Below are 23,421 nucleotides of genomic sequence, written 5' to 3'. Positions count from 1 at the left end.
AAAAAAAGAAGTAAAAGATCAAACTGCAAAACATCCCTCAAAGGTAGAAGCCCATTCGATGTCAGAGAAGAGTAACTCAATCAGAGACCAGTCGGTCAGTCATTTAGATAAGTCCTTTAGCTAAGGGCTCTGAGGGTACACATTTTCAATCAATATTTAAAGAATTGTTAAAATGCTTTTATGCACCATACTGAGATAATGAAGATAATGGAAGGGCATGACTTTCCTCCAAGTTTTCCCTCCCTAGCTCTAGAGTTTTGGAGAGTCCTTTTGAAAAACCCTGAATACACACCAAAGTGAAGGGTGAAATATGATGCATCTTAATGGTATGGCAAAGGTGCAGAAGCTGAGGGATACAAAAACTGCTCAAATGCAGAAGCTCAAAGATTTAGAGGAGGACAACACATTTAGTTTTATTTCAGTCAAATCACAACACTTTCTTTATCAACTGTTGTAAAGTGTATCTACAAGTTCTATTACAGATCTGCTTTTTAAAAAGTTTCCTGGGAACATTACAACAAGCCTCCTTCATTTAAGAGGAAATAGTTCTACTATATTCTTCCTCAAATAAAAATAAAAATTCCATTCCAGTAAATAGTAATACATGAAATTACAGTAAACCAGACACTTAAAAGGACAGCCAAGAAGTCTTCAACTGTTTATTAGAAAGAATGCAGACATTAAAAAAAAAAAATCCCCACTGTTCTGAACACAAATTGAAGTTTTTTTCAGCCTTATTATAAGCCGAGTCAAAAAAAAAAAGAAAAAAAACCCCCATAGTGTATTAAACATTTTGTCACTCGTTTTCCATACTGACAGTGCAAATACAAATTTGGTCTAAATGTACAGATTGACAAGCAACAATGTATAGCTGTTCTTCCTCCTCCATACTAAGAGATGTAAAAGCTTAAGGGTCAAACAATACCAAATGTACAGGCTCCATAACCATTTAAATTAGGGCTTCACTAGTTTTAGCTAAGATACATTTGGAACACTAACTAGTGATCATTTAAATACAACAATGTGAATTGACTATTTTTTTTTAAAAATAAAACATTAGTGGAACAATCCTGAAGACACTCCGGAGGTACAGCAATGTTATCAGTTTAAGTTGTCAGCCAATTAAACTTGCTTCAGCAGTTTGATTCTGTGTACTAAAATCTGAACATCTTAAAATTCTTTAGTCTACATCCTTTTAAGTCAGGGGGAAGTGATTTTAAACCCCTTAAAATAAGCAAAATCTCCTCACCATGTCAGTATCTGTGTTACGAAGTAGTAAAGAGAATCAGTGAACTTTTTTTTTTTTAAACTGCAATGACTGTGTCCATTGCTTATACCTCAATTGCTTCTTGGAAATCTGGAAAAATGTTCATGCATAAGGTTATTGCCTCAGCTGACTTAAAACTGACCCATACAATAGTACACATCAACCCTTAGTGAAGCCTTTTAAAAACAAACAGATTGAAAATGGATTAAAGGAGGCAAACACAGTATCTGCCTTTAGAGCTACCAACGTAGGAATTCTCTCAATTATGAAAATTTTGCAATGAAGTTATCTTTCTTTCCCAAAACCCTGAAGACGACATTTTTTCTTTACTCCAGATCTGGCATCTCTGAAAGAAAAGTTAGTGAAAAGTAAAATGTAAACTTTCTAACATTCATATTTACTTAAAAGTATAGAAAAGAAGAGATACACTCTGGCTCACCTTTTAGCCAGCTTGTCTGTGTTGCCCCAAATCACTTCAAGATTCATTCAGACTTATGCTTTGGCTATTTAGATTTGGCATGGCATAAGGTTTCAAATTATTACCTCTCTTCTGAGAACTTAGGAGATTTTCTCCTCAACTGTTAAATAGTTTATTTAATTTGATCCAAAGCATTAGACAACTTAATACAGCTTAATGCCTCAAGACATTATAAACAGTCAGGATAGCAGAGCAGACCCAAGAAAGAACTGGTCAAAACTTCTCCAGCTCTGTTTAACAACATTAAATGGATTATTTCCTGAAGGGTGATAAGGAATCTGGGCAAATGAGAGAAGTAAACAGCAGAAAGTCTGCTCAAGTGGAAAGAATTTGAATTTAAAGATTAGTGCCTAAAACATTTAGATAAGTAACTTATTTCAAATTTTAAAAAGCTTACTTTCATCATCACTGTCTGGTGAATCCTAAAAAATGGAAAAAAAAAAGTTATAAAATGTATCTGGACAACTTTTTTTTTTTTAGCAAGGTAGAAACATGCTTGGAGTTTAATGGTCAATTTGATCAGATATTTTACATTATTACTGTGACATGTGATTTTCCTGGCTACATCCCCAGCAACCCCCTCATTTTCTTCATCTTTAAAATTTTAAAGAAAGCCAGACCTCAAAACAGGAGGTCCTAGATTCAAATCTAGCCAAGACTCTTCCTAGCTGTGTGACCCTGTCACTTACCCCCCATTGCCTAGCCCATACCAATCTTCTGCCTTGAAATCCACACATAGTGTTGATTCTAAGGTGGAAAGTAAATGTTCTATTTAAAATTTTTTAAAAGGAATTATGTATAGTTCTAATATTCTGTGGAAAGGAATCCTCCTCCCCCATCCACTTCTCATTGCTATTCCCTCAGGATGAGATTTAGCACAATCTTAAAATGAATTAAAATTAGAAATTGTAGGGGGGAAAAAATCAACAACCACCAAACCCCAGCAACAACAGCACACTGCTAGAGTTTACTTGCCAATGGATTTGGGGTTCTCTTTTCATGGATGCCATAAAGCTCTAACTTGATCTTGTTATTAGCTCACATTTATATGGTGCTTTAGTTTATAAAATGCTTTTCTCAATGTAGATAGGTATAACTATTCTCCATTTTTAGACAAGGAAAATGAACCTAAGGGAGAGTAAGTGACTGTGGTTAAAAGCTGGTAAATGGTAGATAGAGCTAGAATTAATCCTCTGACTCCAAGTTTATAATTGTTAATGCTTGCTGAAGAAAGAAGTATAACAAATTAAAAGCCAATTAAAAAATGCTTACATCATCTGCTCCATCTACTTCTGGTAAATCTACATCCTCATCACCTCCCATGTTGTTCATCATCTGTTTGAAAAATAAATATTATTTAACTCTTATTAACTGCTTTAAAAAATCACTGACAAGTTATCAAACATTGTATATTTGTAGAAGTGCTTTGCAAACACAGCATGGTTCCTATTCATTACCCTTTATTTCCTCATTTAATTTTTACAGAAATGAGGACTGAAGGCAATCTTTGAGGACTAGCCTAATCTCAGAGGTAAAAAAGATTCCTTCTACAACATCTTTAATAAATGAGCACCCAAACCTCCAATAGAATCTCTAGTGACAGATAATCTACTCCTTTTAAAGGAGTTCATTTTTTGTATATCTATTTGCCTTCTGGTCATAAAACAAGTTGTTTCTCTGTCTAAATAACATCTCTTCCCAATATTTGAAGTTAACCACTCTATATTCTCATAATTTTCTCTGAGAGTGATATAGTTTATTCTACTGGACCAGTTTTAGGAGGAATAATATATAATCCCAAATTTCAATGAGAAATATTTCTACACATAAATATTTTTATTATTGCTTCACTTACCCCCTTTTATTCATAATTTAAGAGTACATTAAAAAAAAAAAACCTTAAACCTGATTGGTTTTGCTGCAGTCTAACACCCCATCCCCACCCCGATTTATTTTTTGTGATAAGGATGGCTTAACTTGGGCAGCAAATACTGAGAAATGTAGGTGACTTAAAATAAACTTTAGTGATATAAATATGCCTTATACAAAGACTATCAATTAAAGAAAGACTTATTGGTCAACATCAATTTAGTTCCTCTTGTAGATAAAAATATCAAGAGAAAAACAAATCATCAGAATGTAATCATTTTCTTTTCATGATTCCCTTTATTCTTTTGAAATGAATTGTAAAAGGGTTCCTAAACTCTCTAAGTTACTAAATGCCAACAATATGAGAGGAATAACTATCAGGACATATAATATTCTCAAACCTAGAGGATACTTATAATTGGTATAGATTAAAGATGAAATGATAATCGTCAAGTCTTACATTTTTACAATAAAAATTCCAGGGCTGTTTACTATGTACTAAGATTCTGAAATGGTGCAGTTTAAAGTCTCTGATAAAACTGAGGATTTCCAGTAAGTTTAAATCACACTAGATACATATAAAATTAAAAACTTAAACAAGCCCATTTAAAGGAAATTCTACCTCAGAGAAACGATCAAAATTGGACATGTCTTCATCAGAATCATCTTCCCAATCTTTCCAATTATTGAAGTCCACACTGAGCCAATTGAGCTGTGGAATAAACACACAATTATCTTCTCATTAAATTTATTTGTTCCACAATTAGAACTAATCCTACAAATGCACGTTTTTAGATAAAGATGAAGGCGAATTTACAGCCGTGTTACAAGCTAGTAAACAATTTCATGAACACAAGATTATTATTATACTGCTAGCATGTTATGCAGATTTAAATAAATGCCTTCTTAATCAAGACCTTACCTTTGCCCTTTCTTTTGTTAACCTTGGCCATGACTGTCCCGATTCTCCTTTCCGTAAACAGCACAGGATAGATCTGTCTGTTCTTTTATGCTTGGAGTCCTAAAAGATAAAGAATCACCTCTATTTTATATCTGTAGGAATGGGTCTAAAAAAGAATAACGTATTACATAAAGCTGTTTCGACACTCCTCATCTACAAGCTTATTATTTTACTTTCCCTAGGTTCCCTCCAGAGAGAAATATGATCATATTCGAGAGTTATAAAAATTTCACTCAAAACACAGAAAATATTTTTCTGTTACTAGTTAAATTTAGTTCCATTATTCTTTCCACAGACAAGGCATATACAGAGAATGAGAATGCTTACAAGAAGCACCTGTATTTTCTCTTAGGACAAAATCTTAAATTAAAAATGAATTATAATGCTATGTTGGATTAGGCTTTAAGAATCCTGCCTCAAGCAAAGTTCTAATGGAGTACACAGACAATGTGCCCTACAATTGGAGAGCTTTTACAATGTCAGAATCCAGAAGAGAAACCGAGAAAAAACCAAATGCGTGGAAATAATTACAAGAGTAGACAATAATAGGAAACATTAGCAAAACTACTAGCTACTTAGTGAGGCACGTTGTTTTGAAAAGGTAATATGGGATTTATTTGCCAAAATACTTACATTTGGATCAATATACTGAAAGAGGTCAATCTCATTTAAATGTTTATAATTATCACTTCCTCCAAGACAACTGTAGAGAAAGAATGAAAGGTTGTTTACATTGGTGAATTCCCCACCCCCCGCAAGATCTTAGATACAAAAATGCAAGTGTTAGGCCAAATATATTCAATAAATTGGGATCATTTCTGTTGTATCATACAGCATAGCAATTACCTGAAAGTAAGTTTGGATTTTTCAAAATTTACATTAACATCTTTACTGTCTTCAACACAAAATTCAATAAAGACATAGTCCCTTCGGTCGTACCACTTTGCGGAAGCAGGCTGCCTAGAAAGAGAAAATTTAGAGTAATTAGGCTAAAATGAACTATCTTTGCTCCCTGCCCAAAGTTACATACCCTTAAGGTTTAAGAATTACTCCCCAATGCATTAAATCTGTTAAATTTTGGCTCATTGTAACTAAAAGACCGCCAATATAGTATAGTAGTAGTCTCTCGGTAACTGAGGATGACGATTGTCTTTGTTTTCATCTATGGTGTATAGATGAGTGTGCAAAAAGACACTTGTGCGTGAAGGAGATTTAAGTGGAAAAGTCGTTGCACAGAGACAGTCCCACTCTCTCGGCGTTAGAAGCCTGGGACCGCCAATATAGTGATGCCATAAATGCCTAAATGTAGTTTGAAAACTTTTAAGAATAAATACTAACTAGTAATGCCAGAAATTCATTATATTAATAAAATCAAGGAAATGATTCAATGGGAAAATACTTTTAAATCCTATTATATTCTCTCCATATCACCATCTCTACATCCACCATTAAAAAGAAATTAAAAAAAAAAAACCCCAAAAACAAAACTGTTAAAAACAAGTATAGTCAAAATAAATTCTTGAATTGGCCACAACAAAATCAACAATAACCACCTACACTAAAATACATCACCTCTGGAGATGGTATGTATCAGGACGGTAGCATGTCTTCTCAAACTGTGATTGTAATAGTATTGATCTTAGCTTTTAAGTCTTTCAAAGTTGCTTTTACAATATTTTATCAATTGTTCTCCTGACTTCATTTTATATCGGTTCACATAAGTCTTTCCAGTTTTCTCTGAAACCATCCACTTCATTTCTTACAGCACAATAGTATTCCATCACATTCATATACTATAATTTATCTATTATCCATTTGATGGACAACCCTCCTCCAATTCTTTGCCACCACAAAAAGAGCTGCTATAGTTTAGTACATATAGGTGGTCCTTTTCCTCTTTGACTTCTTAAGCAATATAGGCCTACTAGCAGTTAAGAAAAATGCTAAGTTTAATAACTTTTGGAATACAAAAAGATTATGGGAGATTGTGGCTAATATTAGGAACTAACAGAATAAAACTGGAAAATATGATGCCTGCCTTTCAGGGGAAGGAAAAAGAATAGTTAGAATTAAGATCTTGATATATTTCCCCCCAAAAACTTCAGTGCTCTAAATAAATGCCATTTTATACAGGTATACAGAATATATTTCTGTATTCCTAAAGTGACAAAGCATCTTTAGATTTGCCAAAGGGGCTAAAGTATTGCATATATTTCAATTTCCAAAAAAAATTTTTCCTTGCTTTCAAGTTTCTCTCCTTAGAAATAGTATGAAACATTTAAGAAATGAAGCCATCCTACAATCCTACACCTGGAATAAAAGATTTATGTCCTAAACAATAGAAAATAAGGTTGGCTATGTGGGCAGTTTTCTTATCATTTCACTAATTTAATGAGCATCGGATTACATATCAGATAATAGGGATGCTGAAAAAGGAATCTAAGGATTAGATAGACATCATCCTGCTCCTCATTCAAGGTATTTATAATCCAGTAGGGGAAATATTAACACCTAATATGGAAAGAAGTTTTGGTCATGACAAGCACAAGTTTCCTAAAGGCAATCCAGCTTACTTCTCCCCTATTTAATTCTGGATCCATCTCATTACACAGTACATATATCATTATGGATGATGGAGCTTAAGGGTTGAATGTTCAGCAGCTTATCAAAGACTGAACAATATGCATTTTTCATTTATTTTCCTGGGTATATATTTAGCCTGAAATTTTTGAGTATGGATTGCATTTAGGAGGTTCTGCAATGTTTTGGATCTTGACGCAATTAGCAGAATGCCATCTACAAAAAGAAATCTGTAGGCTCTTCTTCCCATTTGGGATCTGCCCAGGACATGACTGTGAGCACTTTCCTTTTTTATATCTATCTTGACTAAAGGTCAAAATTATCTCTGTTGCTATATATATTTCAAATCTTTTCATATCTATATAAAAGAATTGGAGTCTTTTAAAATATGGTATTTTGCTCTACTAAATCAAATGCTTTTAAATTGTCTATGTTTTTCCAATATAGCTGCTCTTTGTGAAAGACCATTTTCTTCTTCCACTTTTATCAAGGATGCCCTGTGTAGATGATATTCTCAATGATTTTGAAAAAATGGAAAATAGTCATAAGGGTCAGACACTAAGAATAAGTTTATGCTGCTTTCCAACCTTCCTCCCTCTTTTCCAAATATATTGAGAACCAATTTCACATAACTGTATCACCTTAATTTTGCTGCTCATTACATCTTTACTAATTGTTATCTTCCATTACACTCCCCAAAGAATTATAAAGGAATTTGCATCTCAAACAACTGCTATTACTGGCCACTAACACTGGAAAGATCAATTATTTTCTAGTTAAAGTGGCTTACAGACTATATACACCGTAGTTAACTATTATCTAAAACACATTAGAATCTGAGTATATTCTGTATCAATTTCTGTTCTTTTAGCTCATATTTAGGCATCAAAAACTTTAGACAAGTCAAGAGTTGCATTAATTGTACACCATATTCTCTCAAGTTTATTACAGTATGTTTTAAAATTTGATCTCCGCTTTAACAAATTAGTGATGACTATTTAGTCACAGTAGATTTGGAAATAGGTTGAGAACCATAAATTTTTTTATGTTATGCATTGTTTACCATATTTAGTCAGTATTCTTGATAACACAGATGTAAAACTCTATATAGTTTACCAGTCTTTGGCATTTAATTTCTTATTTCTGAAGCACATTCTCAAATTTTTCCATGTCCCACTACATTCATCTTTGCACTTACTTTGTAGCAAACTTTGTAGTAAAATGGTGATTTAGTTTGAAGGGTCTTATCAAGTTATTCATGGAATTCCTCTTAACTCATTATCCTTTACAATAAATGTTGACACAGAAGTTTCTCATGATGTTGATTTTGTAAACATCAATGATGACTCTTGCAAAGAGATAACCATCATTCTACAAATTGCTTTCATCTTATTGCATGAAACACGAACTCAACTTTTTTGCCACCCTATTGTCTTTACTTAAATAGCAAGAATGTCAAGACTAATATGGTTTGATTCTCTGTAATAATATGCTTATTTGGTCACTGGATAAGGACCTTACATTTAACATAGCTAGAGTCAAATAGTCTAAAAAACTGTGATCCACTATATATCCTGCCACTTTCTGCCAGTCACTCCAGAAACAAACAACTGGCCCATATAGGGGTTATGGATAGTAGTTTATGATTGCTGGAGGGTTTTCTTTTAACCACCCCACTGAAGGTAGGAGCTGTGTTATATGTATCTTTTTTTTTTTTTAAACCCTGACCTTCCGTCTTGGAGTTAATACTGCGTATTGGTTCCAAGGCAGAGGAGTAGTAAGGGCTAGGCCATGGGGGTTAAGTGACTTGCCCAGGGTCACACAGCTGGGAAGTGTCTGAGGTCAGATTTGAACCCATCTCTAGGCCTGACTCTCAATACACTGAGCTACCCAGCTGCCCCCTAGAGCATCTTTTTTAACACTAATGCAGTGGCTTATATGATGAATGTGGCCTATGATGAATGATTATTAAGTTTAGTTTAATTAAATAGGCATCAAGAGTATATTCAACTAAGTGTAACAGTAAATTTACCCTTCATTTTCACTTCTCAGTTTAGTAGCAAAGCTGTTTTGGACTACTAGAAAAGGAAGGAAGAGTGATAGGGTTAAGAGATTAGCTGATAATGATAATAGAGATGGGATCATAAAGGAAGAGACTGATATAGGTAGTTATTTTGGAAAGGAAAAAGGGAACCTAGTAGACACTTGAATTTCTAGTTCAGGTGTTGCCATGCAAAAAAAATTATTTTGTACAAAATGGAAACAACAGATTTAGAATCAGATAACTTGGGTTTGAAAACCCTTTTTTGGGGCCCTCAGTTTTTCTTTTTAAAATATAGGAAAAGGACTAAAATTCCATGGTAATTAAGTTTATTTTCCACCTAATCATGTGTTGTTTTATTACAAATAGGAAGGAACAACTATCTCAGTGCTCTTTAATACCAACAGGCAATTAATTAATTACCCTTCAACTTTCCTGTCTTAAACATATCCTAGAGAAAACAGAAATAAAATTCCAATCCAAATGACATTATCAAAAAAAAAAAAAAAAGCACACAAATCCAGGAAGGGGGGGAGGAGAATGTATAATTTCTCTCTAGGGATTAATTTCCTTCTTCCTGCTAAGTCACAATAATATGACTAGGTTTATTACCCACCTCCAGATTATACTATCAAAATAATTTGATGCCTCTCGGCATTAAAAAGGGATTTGTAGGGGGCAGCTGGGTAGCTCAGTGGATTGAGAGCCAAGCCTATAGACAGGAGGTACTAGGTTCAAATCTGGCCTCAGACACTTACTTCCCAGCTGTGTGATCCTGGACAAGTCACCTGACCCCCATTGCCTAGCCCTTACCACTCTCTTCTGCCTTGGAGCCAATACGCAGTATTGACTCCAAGACATAAGGTATGGATTAAAAGAAAAAAAAAAAGATTTGTACTTCTAGATAGGCTCAGCTTCCTTTCTAACTACTTGGAAAAACATGCAATCATGGAAAATATCATAATACTTTATGGAAAAGCTATCTGTTCCAATACCATAGCTAACTCAAGTAACTTTGTTTTCTCTAAAGTTTTCATTGGAGACTCCCTTACTCTATTTGTCCTATTAAAAAAAAAAAAGGTATGGGGTTGATTTTGTAAGAACCCTCCTATTCAGAAAGGCCTTATTTTATGGAGAATAGAAATTCTAGCAAAGCTGATTGGAAAGCAAATTAAAATGGATCCAATTTTTCGGGGGGGGGGGGGGGGGGGCGCACAGCCAAGAAGAGAATCTAAGAGCTGTACTTATCCTGTGGGAAAATAATTAAGATGGCAACCAGGAATCAGCTCCTGGAAGGGCTTTGTGGTTCTTTTAGAACTATGAAACATTTCTCCTACTCTCTTGATTTTACTATCACCACCCTACTTCCTATTCCTAATTTCAGTTTCTTCTAGGAACTTAGAAAATATTTAGACAAAAGGAAAATACATGTCTGATAGAAGGTGTCTTACCAATAGTAACAAATCATAGCTTATTTTAGACTAAAAAGTTTTAAACTTGAGTTGAGATTTTCAATGTAATAGACTTTTTAGTAACTTTCAAGTTTAAAATTTTGTAAAAAATTTAATTAGTAGAGATGTGCTAGAATCAATTCAAACTGTTAGACTGCCAAATTTTCAGTATAAGCATTCATGCCCCAAAATTACAAATAGTTTGTTTAGTTTGAAGTGATGGAGAAAAATGTTGATAACGAAGATTTAAATTTTTTATGAATGTAACCTTCGTTTTGGAGGGCAACATTTAATAGCAATCCCCTGGGTCATTAGCCTATAATTCCAGGTTTGTCTAAGGTACAATTGCTACATTATACTCAAAATATAAGCTTATCCCATATGTTAGTTCTTACTACCTTTTTAACGTGATACATTTACCCTATGTCAGGAATTTTAAAGATAAAGTATACTAACAGATCAGAATAAAATAATAAGTTTGATAATAAAGCCAGCAAGTGACAAATGACAAAATGGTTTTCTTTTTTACTTCAACAGATCAAACAAATTTTTAGGTATTTACTATGTGCAAGGTACAAGACTACACACTGATTAATTCAAAGATGAAGTCTTTAAGCAACTTGAAGATGGAATCAAGATGATTTGGATGGAACCATCCAATCTGTTTGGATCATACTTGGTTCAGATCTAAAGAGCAAGACTGGGAAATAATTCTGAAAAAGTAGGGACAAATAAAAGATGACATTTGAAAAACGTTTTAAAATGCTTTACTTAAGTATAGGCTGTATGAGCATTAATATTCTATTTTGAAGCTAAGTAAACTGAAGCCCAGAAGGTGAAGGGTTTGTCCAAGGGCACATTGCCTCTCATCTGTTTCTGTCTCTAGTGTTATCCACTAAGGAATACACATACACACACAATAAATTACAAAGGATGTTTTTACAAATAAAGTCCAAACTATCTTGATTAAATTGCTTTTAGTCATAGAAGGAAAAACACCAATTTCCTATTAAAGGGGACCATAGTAGTGGCTCACTTTACCAAACTATATAGAACATCCAGAGCATTCAAAATAGTTATTTCGTGGTCTTTAGTAAGCATTAATCACACTCTTTAAGCTAAAATTTCCCCTTTTCTTCTTTTTAAGTGACTTATTTAATCACAGAACTTTGTAAAAGGAAAATACTTTTTGATCAGCTATGGACTTTTGACCATACTTTTGGCTATTTATACTGAGCCAAGAAAAAAAATCTTAATTCCTACTTGAAATAAATAATAAACATTACTCTTTAAAGTATTTTTTAAAAATATGTAAACATTGTGATTCAGAAATGAAATTATATTAATGACCAACTGAAAAAAAGACATGATTTGAACCAGTCATACCAATTTACTATGTATTTCTTCATAAAACCAACTGTTTAAGATGAAAATTTCTAGCAGCAGCAGAGCTTTATAAAAAAATTCATTTCTCAAGGAAGTCATACTAATAGGACTTCTTCATGGTAAAGTCAGTTTTATTCTACCAGGATTTCATTTTCGTGAATCCTTCTAGAAAAATGATAGAATAAACCCACATTTTCCCATTATAATATATGGAGAAATATTCATTTGAAAAGCTAAAAACAAAGTCTAACTCAAGTCTAATCAGCAGAAATCCGTACAATTTTCAGATAACAAAAGAATTCCACACCCCTGATGAGTTAAGACAGATTAGCTTGATCATTTCTTCAAGGTGGGAAGGCATTTGGCAGAAAAGAGAAACATGGAAATCAACCACATTTTTCCAAATATGCCAGGGGAAATGACCTCCTAGCTTCTCTCCTAAAGTCATGACAGGGATAAGAATATGCCTAACCTGTTTTAGATTTATGTAAATTTTCAGAAGCGTAAATAGCCAATGTTATAGTCAAGAGGACATAATTGACATGAAAAGTATTTTTGTATTACAAAGTTCCATTATTAACACTCCATTGGGAAAGAAAAAACATGAGCATTGAACTAAAAAAGTGTCCATGAGGAATAAATCTTTTAGATGCAGATATCTCAAGTTTAGATAATAGTGTGTACTACAATGGTCCCCTTTAATTAGTGATTAATATTTAAAAAACCCATACTTTCACTATAAGGGAATGAAAATTCCTCGATGTTTTGCTATGCCATATGCTAAAAGGCACACTTTTTGTCAACTTTAACTTGGTTGCCATATAGATTCTTACTAACTTTTAAACAAGAATCTTTGTATACACAAAATATACAATCTTCAAAACCACCCTTATTTCTACAAACACTAAGTGGTATAAATGCTTAATGTTAAAATACTGAATAAAATACATACCTTGCACATAGGATGTGCTTAACTGTGGAATGAATTAAGATATAATACAAAGAAATTGATACTTACCAAGTTTTGGAGGATGCAAGTACTGAAAAAGGCAAGGATAATATGATATCCATGCAAGATGAATATGGATAAGCTTCACTAGGGGAATAATTAAGATCAAAGATCCACTGTAGCACTTAAACATAATGGTGCTTGACCTCTGTAAATCTTGAGTTAAATTCATTTGAGGGCTTCTATGGACAAAATATATCAAGTATATTTTCCATTTCTATTGAATCAAGCAATAATTATGAACCCCTCTTCTAAAAAATACACTTCAGTTTTCCTCCAAAGTAACCAACTCATATAGGGGGCAGCTGGGTGGCTCAGTGGATGGAGAGCCAAGCCTAGAGATGGGAGGTACTAGGTTTTAATCTGAAACATTTCCCATTTGTGTGACCCTGGGCAAGTCATAACCCATAATGCCTAGCCCTTATTACTCTTCTGCCTTGTAACCAATACACAATATTGATTCTAAGATGGAAGGCAAGGTTTTAATTTAATAATAACTACTAATCTATAGAAAGCATTTCTAAATCTAATTTTGAGATACTCTAAAAGTTTAAATAACATTAAAAATTTCAAGACTGTACTTAGATTTTGAACCTATAGGAATATAAACACAAGAGTTGAGAATTAGAAATAGGCAGTTAACTAGGTAAGTAATCTTAAAAGTTATTTTTTTTATCATTACCTCCTTTCTGCCAACAAACAATAACTTACATTTGTGTGGCATGTGTATGGAATCTGTAATTTTCTCAGTGTAGATCTTCAGGTAAGAACTATTCTACTAATTCAGCTCAGTAACTCAGCTCAGTAAGAGCTTTGTTTTTTTTAAACCCTTACCTTCCACCTTAGAATCAGTATTGTATCTTGGTTCCAAGGCAGATGAGTGGTAATGGTTAGGCAATGAGGGTCACGTGACTTGCCCAGGGTCACATAGCTAGGAAGTATCTGAGGCCAGATTTGAACTCAGGACCTCCCAACTATGGGCCTGAACTTAAAGTTTTACAAAGTTGCCTGAGGGGCACAGGTTATGAGACTTGCCTAGTGCCACCCAGTCAGAATGAGGCAGAGGCCTTTGGACATGGGTACTAAGGTAGCGCTGTAATCATTACTCCTCCTATCTCTTCAGCATGACTTTTAATTTCCAATGCCTAACTTATTCCTCCAAGACCCTCTAACACAAACAGGGCAGATTTTTTAATCTATCCGGACCTCAAATTTTTAGGGCAACTCATTTGTCCCTCTTTTATAGACTAAGCCATATACTTAGTTGCAAGAATTAGAACATTTGGATTCTGGTTAAGGCAGAACCACTCACTATAGGTCTTAAGCTTCACCAAAAGCCTTCCCCTTTAACTCCTAGTCACCAGAAAAATTCATTCCTTCCTCAACCTGTCAACCGCATTCAAAGCAAAACCAAAATAAAACTTTTATCAATTCTCAAAGACTAGATTGCATCACACAAAAAATGGATTTCTTGGTCAGGGAATTCCAGGAAATGCCTTTAGCATTATGAGTACAGAAAATCAGCAGCTTTATGGCTATTAATTCCTGAAACTATAGGCCCCTGAAGTATCACTATTAGGACATAAAAGATTTTTTTAAAAAACTAATCGAGACAAATTAGATCTCTTCTCCTTTTCACTTGCTTTGTTCAAGACTCATGACACAAAGAAAAAACATCCTTTGCCATTAAGACAAAGGAGAAAACAGGGACATAAAAATTAGTAGAATTTATATGTAGAAAAAAAGGGACACTGGAGAGTTCTAGGGAAATATAAAGAAATCACTTTGAGAGAAAAACCATCAAGTCTTAAAGAGGATTTCACATGAGATGAAGTCAGACTCAAGAAGAGTTAGAGCTGGAGCCTTAGGAATCATCAATTTCAACTCTCATTTTAAATGAGGAAAATGAGGCCCAGAGAAATTAAGTGATTTGCTCAAGGTTACACACAGGTGAAAGGAACTACTTGCACAAAAAATATTTATAGCAGCTCTTTTTGTGGTGGCAAAGAATTGAAAATTGAACCGGGGACTGGTTGAACAAATTTTGGTATATGATGGTGATGAAAGTATTATTTAAGAAATGATAAACAGGATGATTTCAGAAAGATCAACACGAACTGATGCACTGTGAAATAAGCAGAACCTTGTGTACACAGGAATAGCAATATTGTAGAATGATCAACTGTGATAGATTTAGCTGCTCTCAGTGATACAATGATCCAGGACAATTCTGAGGGATTTATGACAAAGAATGCATCTAGCTCCAGAGAACCACTAATGTTGGAATGCAGATCAAATGCGATTTTCCCCTTATATTTATTTTTTTGTTTTAAATGATTATTCCCTTAAAAAAATGAACAGTATGGAAATTTGTTTTGCATAATAATATATGTATAACCCAGATCAAATTGCTTGCCAGCTCCAGGAAGAGGGAAGGAGGGAAACAATTTGGAACATAACTTTGGAAAACACGTGTGGACATATGTTATTATATGTAATTCAAGTAATTGTAAAAACAAAATATCTTTATAAAAAACACAAATATTTAAATTAAGTGAATTGCTCAGCAGACTTCTATGTAAAGTTTTTTAAAAATGCAACTTGAATTTGCCTTTACCCAGCCTATAAAACATTATACACAATACTTTTACATAAGTCACAAAAAGTACTAAATGCAGATGCATTAAACATTTTACCATGATAAACAGAATTATGAAAGGTAAAGTTAATTATAAATTATGCAAAGCACTGTTCAAGAAAGTTAACATAACACCCACTACACTTTTAGCCTTTATTACCAAGAAAATTGGCTGTGCAACTTTTTAAATGAAATTATCGAAAGATTTTTGGACAATGGCTTTTTTCCCTTGTAAACCTGATAGCAAGCAATATTATCCTCATCTAGTCTCTGAACTTAAAAAACATTTAAAAATTTATTTTAAAAATATTTTTCCAAGTTTACATGATTCATTCTTTCCCATTTACCCCTCCCAGAGCCAACAAGCAACTCCACTGGGTTATACAAATGTTATCAATTTTCAATATTCCGTTTTTGCTATAGAGCAATCTTTTAAAGCCTAAACCCAAACCACATACCCGAATATATGTGGTAAGTGATGTGATGTTTTTCTTTTGCATTTCTATTCCCATATGAACTTTTAAAAATTTTGAGGTATTTGGAACTATATTTTTAATAAAATGATAAAACCCTTCTGCCAACTGCTTCAGTGTGAACCTTTTAAACTTCCCTTTATTTTGCAATTCTTACAGCTAGCAGCCCAATTGGATCCTCATTCAGAATCCTCAATCAGATTTCTTCAATAATTCTTTATGCAAGGTTGAATTTGTGTCATGAGAATTTATGTAAAGCAAAAACCTTCTGTAAATACTCAGTAGTTTTGAGAGGAATGGCAATAGCAGTTGAGAGGACCAAAATGGCTTTAAGTAAGAAAGGGCAAGTGATGAAGAATAGAGTTATGCTGGAATGAAGGGGTATAGAATGAAGTAAGACTGTAAAGTTTAGTTTAAGATAGGTTATGGAGGGCCTTATAAGTAAGTTTTCATTTAATTTTATTGGTAACAAAAGAAGTCATATGGTCAAATTTGTATATAAGATTTCTTTTTGACAGCTTTATGAAGGCTACATTGGAAAGGAGAGGGAAAGTACAGAAACCAATTAGGGAACCAAGACAATAATGCCCTGACAAGAAGGACTGAACAAGAGAGGTATCAATAGTATGAATGGAAAGAGACAGAGTAGAGAACCAGATTCTAATGTCATCCGCCACTGACCAAACTGTGTGAATTTAAGCAAATCACTTTGTCTTTGATGGATGTTAGTTCAACAATTCTAAAATGAAGTGACTAGATTAGATATGAACCGAATCTTAGAATTCTACAATATGAATCCCCCAATTTTGATGGTCTATATTTTTTTAGTCAGCAGCCTTTAATAGTTGCACTAACTTGGCTCCAAAAACTTTGTTAGCAACATGTATCAGTTTTTCTCCCTTCCCCAGGGAATTATAGAACCAGGCCTATAATTTCATCAGTGTTAGGTTCTTGGAACCTTCTGTCAATTTGGTCACTACCTTCCCTAAAACTTAGTTTTAAGAGTCTTCAATCTCCTCTGAGATTACCTTCCATTTACAATGAATTTGTATGTTATATAAACATCGCCTCCCCATTAGAATGTGAGTTCCTTGACTGCAGAGGTAGTAATTTTGCCTCTAAATCTCACGCATTTAGCTGGAACAATTCCTGGAACATAGTTAAAAGCTGAATATAGGCTTGTTGACACTTGGGTTAAGTGACTTGTCCAAGGTCATGAAGTCAGCATGACAGTCAGACCTTTAAATCATGTCTTCCTGATTTCAAGGTCAGCTTTCTATCCACTACTCCATATGCACATATAAACACAGAGCTGGTGACAAGAGATGCAAAATGTTTTAAAACAAGATTACAAAAAAGTTCCTTTAAACTACTGAAGGCATAGGAAACAGAAATTTAATTGATATATTTGTACAGCACCAATTTTTACAAAGCATTTTTATAAAGCACTTGATAAAAATCTTAGTTCAGTAAGCTTCAGATATTAATCCATATAGGTGATTTTAAACCAAACACTGTTATTGATCATTGTCTCTAACTTTGTCACACAAGCCTTAATTATCTTTCTTCAAATACCTATCAACTTCCTGCCTACCTCCCCACAAACCACCTGACTGCAGCCAGTTCTCAATTAACCTCTAGCCCCCTCAGTAGTTCTGGACTGGCTAAGGAGTTGAATTTATGCATAAAGCAAGAATTGTCTATTCTAATTTTCTCCCTGATTGGCCCCTCACAAGAGAAGAAAAACTATGTAGCATCATTTACACATGAGGCAAAGGCCCAAGCTCTAAAATAAGTCTATGAACAGCAAAGGCAAATTATGTGAAAAGGTCAAGAAATAAACTTTTAACAGAAACTATAGAGTAAGAAATACAGAGGATGTGAACCAAGAGAACACTGGTCAGTTAACTCCCTATATATTATGGGGAACAAGACAGTTTTATATGACAACTCTGATTTTAAACAAGTCACTCTCAGACCTTCTAGTGCCTTCCCCCAAAATTACTTTGCATGTATTTTGTATTTATATATGTCCATACATATTTTCTCTCAATAGAATGTACATTTCTTGAGGGGCAGAACTACTTCTTTGGGTTTTTCCTCCTTTGTATTCTCAGAATATAGTACAACAAGATGCCTGGCACATAGAAGGTGCTTAATAAATGCTTATAGAATAAATGAAAAAATGTGGACGAGTTACTTAGCTGTTCTCTAAGGTCATGTTTCCAGCTCAAATTCAGTTATTCCACTGTTACCTTGTTTCAAGCACAGCTTTCCAAGATTAGCCTTAGATATCAGTACAGTTTGGTGGATTCAAGAGTTGCTCAAAAGAAAGATCCCTTTCAACTCTAGAATTATATGGTATGTCAAGAAAGAACACATTTACAGTTCAAATGCCACACAACAAATATACTATATGACTATTGTAAAAGATTATATTTTCAAAACTTTCCATATGAACAGAACCTTAGGAAAAGATGATTTATCCTTGGAAAATTAATCTCCAGTAGATAGAGAGCCAGGCCCAGAGATAGGAGGTCCCAGGATCAAATAAGGCCTCAGGAGACTTCCTAGCTGTGTGGCCTTGGGCAAGTATTTAACCCCATTGCCTACTTAGCCCTTACCATTCTTCTACCTTACAACCAACAAAAGGTAAAGAGAAAGAAAAAAAAGTTAAATGTCCAGATGGACTATACCTATATCAAAGAAATGAACAACAGTATGAATAATACAAAACAATAAAAATACCTTTAGCTTTCCAAGCCCTAACTGCTCTTGAGGCAATGTGGATATGTTCCTAAATAAATTTTTTCTTGCACTAAGGTTAAAAATCAACATTTCTATTTGCACATCAACTATAGGATCACAAATAATAAACTCTTGGTAAAAAATGTTAAAAACTTAAAAGTCATAGGATTATAGATTTAGGACTATAATCTAAAAGATTCTTTTCTCTAGATTCTAAATCTAGGGCTCTTTCCATAAAACTAATCTACACTGAAAGTTCAAAATGATCCAAATGATACCAACTCTTTAGGCTCCTAAATCAGATGGGATATGATCAAATTCAGACCAGAATTTGGGAAATCTGAACCAAGAAAATACTATCAACCAGGGGAAAAATCACAAGTGTATATTGCTAGTCACACATACTCACCCTTCCAGAGCGCTCTGGTTAAAGGACAACTTTACAGTTGCCATGTTACAGTGGCTAGGAAATCAACTCTGAATGAAAAGGAAACATTAGCGACTTCCCCAATTTTATCAAATATCCCTTTCAAATAGAAATATGCCCAGTCAAATATTCTAGATATTAGATCTATTTTTTTTTATGAGAAGGGATGTACATATTAAAGAGTTTTGTTACTGAACTCACTTCTTGCAAAACTTAATTTTTTTGCTCCACATTTGATAATTTCATTCCAATAAAGCAAAAATGAAGTCACTTTCAGAACCCTACCTCAAGTAAATAAGATTAAGGAGAACTATATGTTCCACTTTTAAAATCTCTAATTGCCTAAGGCTAGCAGATTTCTGCATGAGTACAGGAAAAAAAAAAGCCATAGGATTACAGATTTAAGAGCTGGATGGTACCTTTAATGCCATCTAGTACAACTCTTTCATTTTTCAGAAAATTGAGATCAAGAGACATTAAGCAACTTACCCAAGGTCACACAAGTATTTTCACACAGGTATGACCAAGATGGATGAACACAAATAATTATACATATATTCAGAGGAGTGAAAGCCAGGACTAGAGGTCCTGGGTTCAAATCAGACCTTAAAACTGTCCTAGCTGTGGGAACCTGTGCACCATTGCCTAGCCCGTCTTATCAATACTTAGTATTATATTATACTTAGATATTAATTATATTATGCTATTAATTATACTTAGTATTGATTCCAAGATGGATGGTATAGGTTTATTTAAAAACAAAACAAACACACAAAGATATTCTCATTCTAAATTCAGTGTTCTTTGCCTGGTGCTCAAACAAAAAGCTAATACATATCTAGTTTGGCTCCAATTCACAGATAAAAAGTCAAGGCTAAATGATGTGTTTAAGAACACATTGCTAGGAAGTGGAAGAGCTGGGACTCCAACCAGGTCTCTTGAATTTGCTCTTCCCAAAACACCAATCTACCATCCCCACTGGCCTAGGAATCTAGCTAGTCTCCAACAAGAACTTAAATCATTTTGAGCCAGCATAAAATTTCTCTGGGTCCTTATTTCCTTAGTAAAAGACAATGCTAATAATTTCCCTTCCCAATAATATAGTATTGACCTCTGAGTACCTTATAGAAACAAGACACAATTTACTTTGATTAAAATGTTAAAAGATATTTGACTGGGGCAACCACTATTTTTGAGTAGGGGGAACCCCCCCCCCAATTGCCTTAGTGTGTTTCCTCTAGGACTAGATGACCAGTAATAGGTCTCTTCCAATTCAACTGAATCACAATATATCCATTTTGTGAATCCAAATCCTTAAGTCACAAAATAAAAAAACCAAAAAAGTGTACCATATTTCTCAAAAATCAGAAAACTTGAAGCTATTAGTCTTGTAAAATATATTCATTTCAAGATATACGTTTTGGAATATTAATATTTTGATTTTTACCGAAGTTTCATTTATTCAGATAGTTCTTTCTCCCTTCTTCATTATACAGGTTTTACATTAAGCTCGTTTTAAAAACTTTCTGAGCATGCAGCTAAATCAAAGATAATTGGTCAAATAATTTTCTTCTTCACCAAATGATTACTAAAACCTTATTTGCAAATTCCCTTAACTTAGATCAAATCCATGGCTCTCAAAAAGGACACAGCTCAATACTAGGTGAACTAGAAATTTTGACGACTTATGTAGTTCCTAAAAATCTTGGGTTTTGACTGTAGCAATAATCAAAACTTCTGCCTTTCTACTTAGAAAAGCTACAATTTTGCTAATAGACAGGCATAAAAAAAGTAAAGGTTCACATACAGTTGGGATTTTCTACCCAAAGACAATTTCACATTCTGAAAGTACCCTTTTTTGATAATACACATTTTCAGTCAATTGGATGCCATATTTTACTTATATTAGTCCCTTGGACCATTTTTCTCCACACCCTATCAGCATGTCATTTTAATAAGTCCTGGATGCCTTTGATGCATTATTTATTTTAGTTAAAAATCTATGCACTTTGCTTAGATTGCTTTATTGGCCAAAATAAATTTTTTTAAAATCTGAAATCACTAGAATTTAGGTATGCTAGTATTAAATTTGAGAATATCACAAAGTGAACAATCCTACCTGGAGCAGAGAAAAATGCTAGACCTTGCAGTGTCACCTCCTATATAAGATTCCAGAGATGAGGCATCTTCCCTTTGTTTTAATCAAACTTCTACATCCAAAATGTGCATGTGTGACTGATTACCCACACACACCTTTGGGAGATTGCCCCCTAAAAAACTTTTGAAATCCACCAAACACGAGATGTAAGTAATGGCAAATTAAGGCAGGAATACCTACTTTGTCTACAATGTTAAAATGGGACATTTTCTCCTCAAACCCCATAATAGTGCTTGGGGTCAACACGTGCAAAAAACCTGTTAGGTAGTGACCCTCCAGGCAGGGGCCAGGAACCTGCAGTACTGGAACTACTCCCTATCTCTTCGGGCTACCAGTCCCACGGAAGCCGGGGGGGGGGGGGGGGGGGGGGGCAAGGGGGACGACCCACAGCTAAGTAAATAAGTACCCTAAGGGAAGACACGATGTCAGGGTGACACGGGCAACCACTGTGTCAAGATGACACGGGCCCCCGGTGGGATGGCCTGCACGTGGCCAGCACTCTCTACCCGGGACGGCTGGCCACATGGTGCCCCCAACTCGTGGTCATCGCCACTCCCTGAGACCCACCTCCCCCCCCCCCCCCACATGGCGCGGTGCCCCGGCAGGTTCCCCCACCCACCCAGAAGCCACGAGGGGACGCCCTTCCGAGGTACTTTCGGATGGTAACGGTAACAGGATCATTAAAGACGGTGGTCGGGGGATTTGGGGGGGGGGCCCGGGAACTTCCTGGAGTAGGCCCAGAGGCCCGAGAGACTCCCCGCAGGTAGCGGGCATGAAGGAAGGGCCCCGGTAATTTCGGAAAGGGGTCTGGCCTGCAGATTTCTTCCGCCCAGCGGGGGAGGCCCTGGGGAAGATGGGTTTCCCGCCCCGTCCCCGAGCCGCGGCCTCTCTTCCGCGAGGGATCACACTCACATTGTGAACGGGGCAGGGGGGACGGGCGAACGGGTGGGATGGGTGTCTCAGGCGGCGGCGATGGCTCCGACTCCCCTCAGGCGAGCGGCTCCGGCTCCGGTGCCTCCCTCTCCGGTCGCGGCCTCTCCTCTCTCTAGCTCTTTCCCCTCAGGCGGCGGCGGCGGCGGCGGCTACGGCGGGCTTGGCCTGGATGCCCACAATGCACCGCGCGACAAGAGAGGCTCTTCTCTGTTCGGGGAGAGGAGGAAAGAGTAAGGGAGGGCACGAGGAGGGAGAACGAACGTGTGCGTACGAAGGCCGGTAAGGCCTGGCAAAGGCGACGGTGGCGGCGGCGGCGGCGACAACGGCGGCAGCAGCAGCAGCAAGAGGAGGCGGCGGCGACAGCAGCAGCGGCGGCGGCGGAGGCGGCGGCGGCTAGTGACGCAGCAAAATGCCCGGGCCCCTTCGCGCGTGCGCGCTCCTGGGTTTTCGGGCGCGAGCCCGGCTTTCTAGAGATCTCGATGAGAAGGGCGGGGTCTTCCCGTCACTCTCTCGCCCCGCCCACTCCTACCTCCTCTTCCCGCCTCTCCTCCCGCCCCTACTTCCCTCCCGCTGCCTCTCGTTGGAAAACCGTTGGCACCTTAACTGCCTAGGCTCGCGCTTTTGCGTGATCTCCCGGGGAAACTCTGAGAAATGGGCGGCTGAGGAGGTTTGGGAAGGATGAGCCAGGAGGCGGCTGGTCGGGCGGCAAGACCCCGGCCCCGACCTCGCCCTAGCCCAAGGCGGAGAAATGACTAGGCCCGAGGAGTGGAGAGGCGTTGGTGTTGTGCCCCTCCCCCAGGCCTGGGCCGGGGCAGTCCCGGGCCTGGGGACTGGGCCACTTCCGGCTATCTACCTGGCCGACCCCCCTCCTGCTGAGGAGGGCGGAGCTTAGGAAGAAGCAAGCACTATGTGGGCCAAGGCTACTGCTTTGACATAGCTAAACCTTGGGTACTTAGTGAATTGAATGGAGGAGCCTAGATGAAATGGACCCTGAGATGTGGG

General features: G+C 36.2%; 1 protein-coding gene across 3 annotated transcripts in view; it reads right to left on the bottom strand.

Moving 5' to 3' along the window:
* Nucleotides 1-23,204, bottom strand: part of PTGES3 (prostaglandin E synthase 3) — a 47,184-nt gene extending 23,980 nt beyond the window's left edge. For 2 of the 3 annotated variants that reach the window (XM_007506107.3, XM_007506108.3), the window contains exons 1-7: nt 22,399-23,204; nt 5,422-5,535; nt 5,209-5,278; nt 4,537-4,635; nt 4,237-4,326; nt 3,018-3,080; nt 2,143-2,167 (exon numbers count right to left, since the gene is read on the bottom strand). In XM_007506107.3, the coding sequence (XP_007506169.1) occupies nt 2,143-2,167; nt 3,018-3,080; nt 4,237-4,326; nt 4,537-4,635; nt 5,209-5,278; nt 5,422-5,535; nt 22,399-22,400 (463 nt within the window). In that variant the 5' untranslated portion in view covers nt 22,401-23,204. Of the gene's footprint in view, nt 1-387; nt 1,614-2,142; nt 2,168-3,017; nt 3,081-4,236; nt 4,327-4,536; nt 4,636-5,208; nt 5,279-5,421; nt 5,536-22,398 lie in introns of those variants that run through there. The other variant, XM_007506109.3, reaches the window with a different exon arrangement.
* Nucleotides 23,205-23,421: the final 217 nt, after the last annotated feature.

The sequence above is a fragment of the Monodelphis domestica genome, chromosome 5, assembly GCF_027887165.1.
Source record: "Monodelphis domestica isolate mMonDom1 chromosome 5, mMonDom1.pri, whole genome shotgun sequence".
NCBI classification, from domain to species: Eukaryota; Metazoa; Chordata; class Mammalia; order Didelphimorphia; family Didelphidae; genus Monodelphis; species Monodelphis domestica.
The sequence above is the reverse complement of the archived record's forward strand: the minus strand, read 5'-3'. Positions and strand labels throughout refer to the sequence as shown.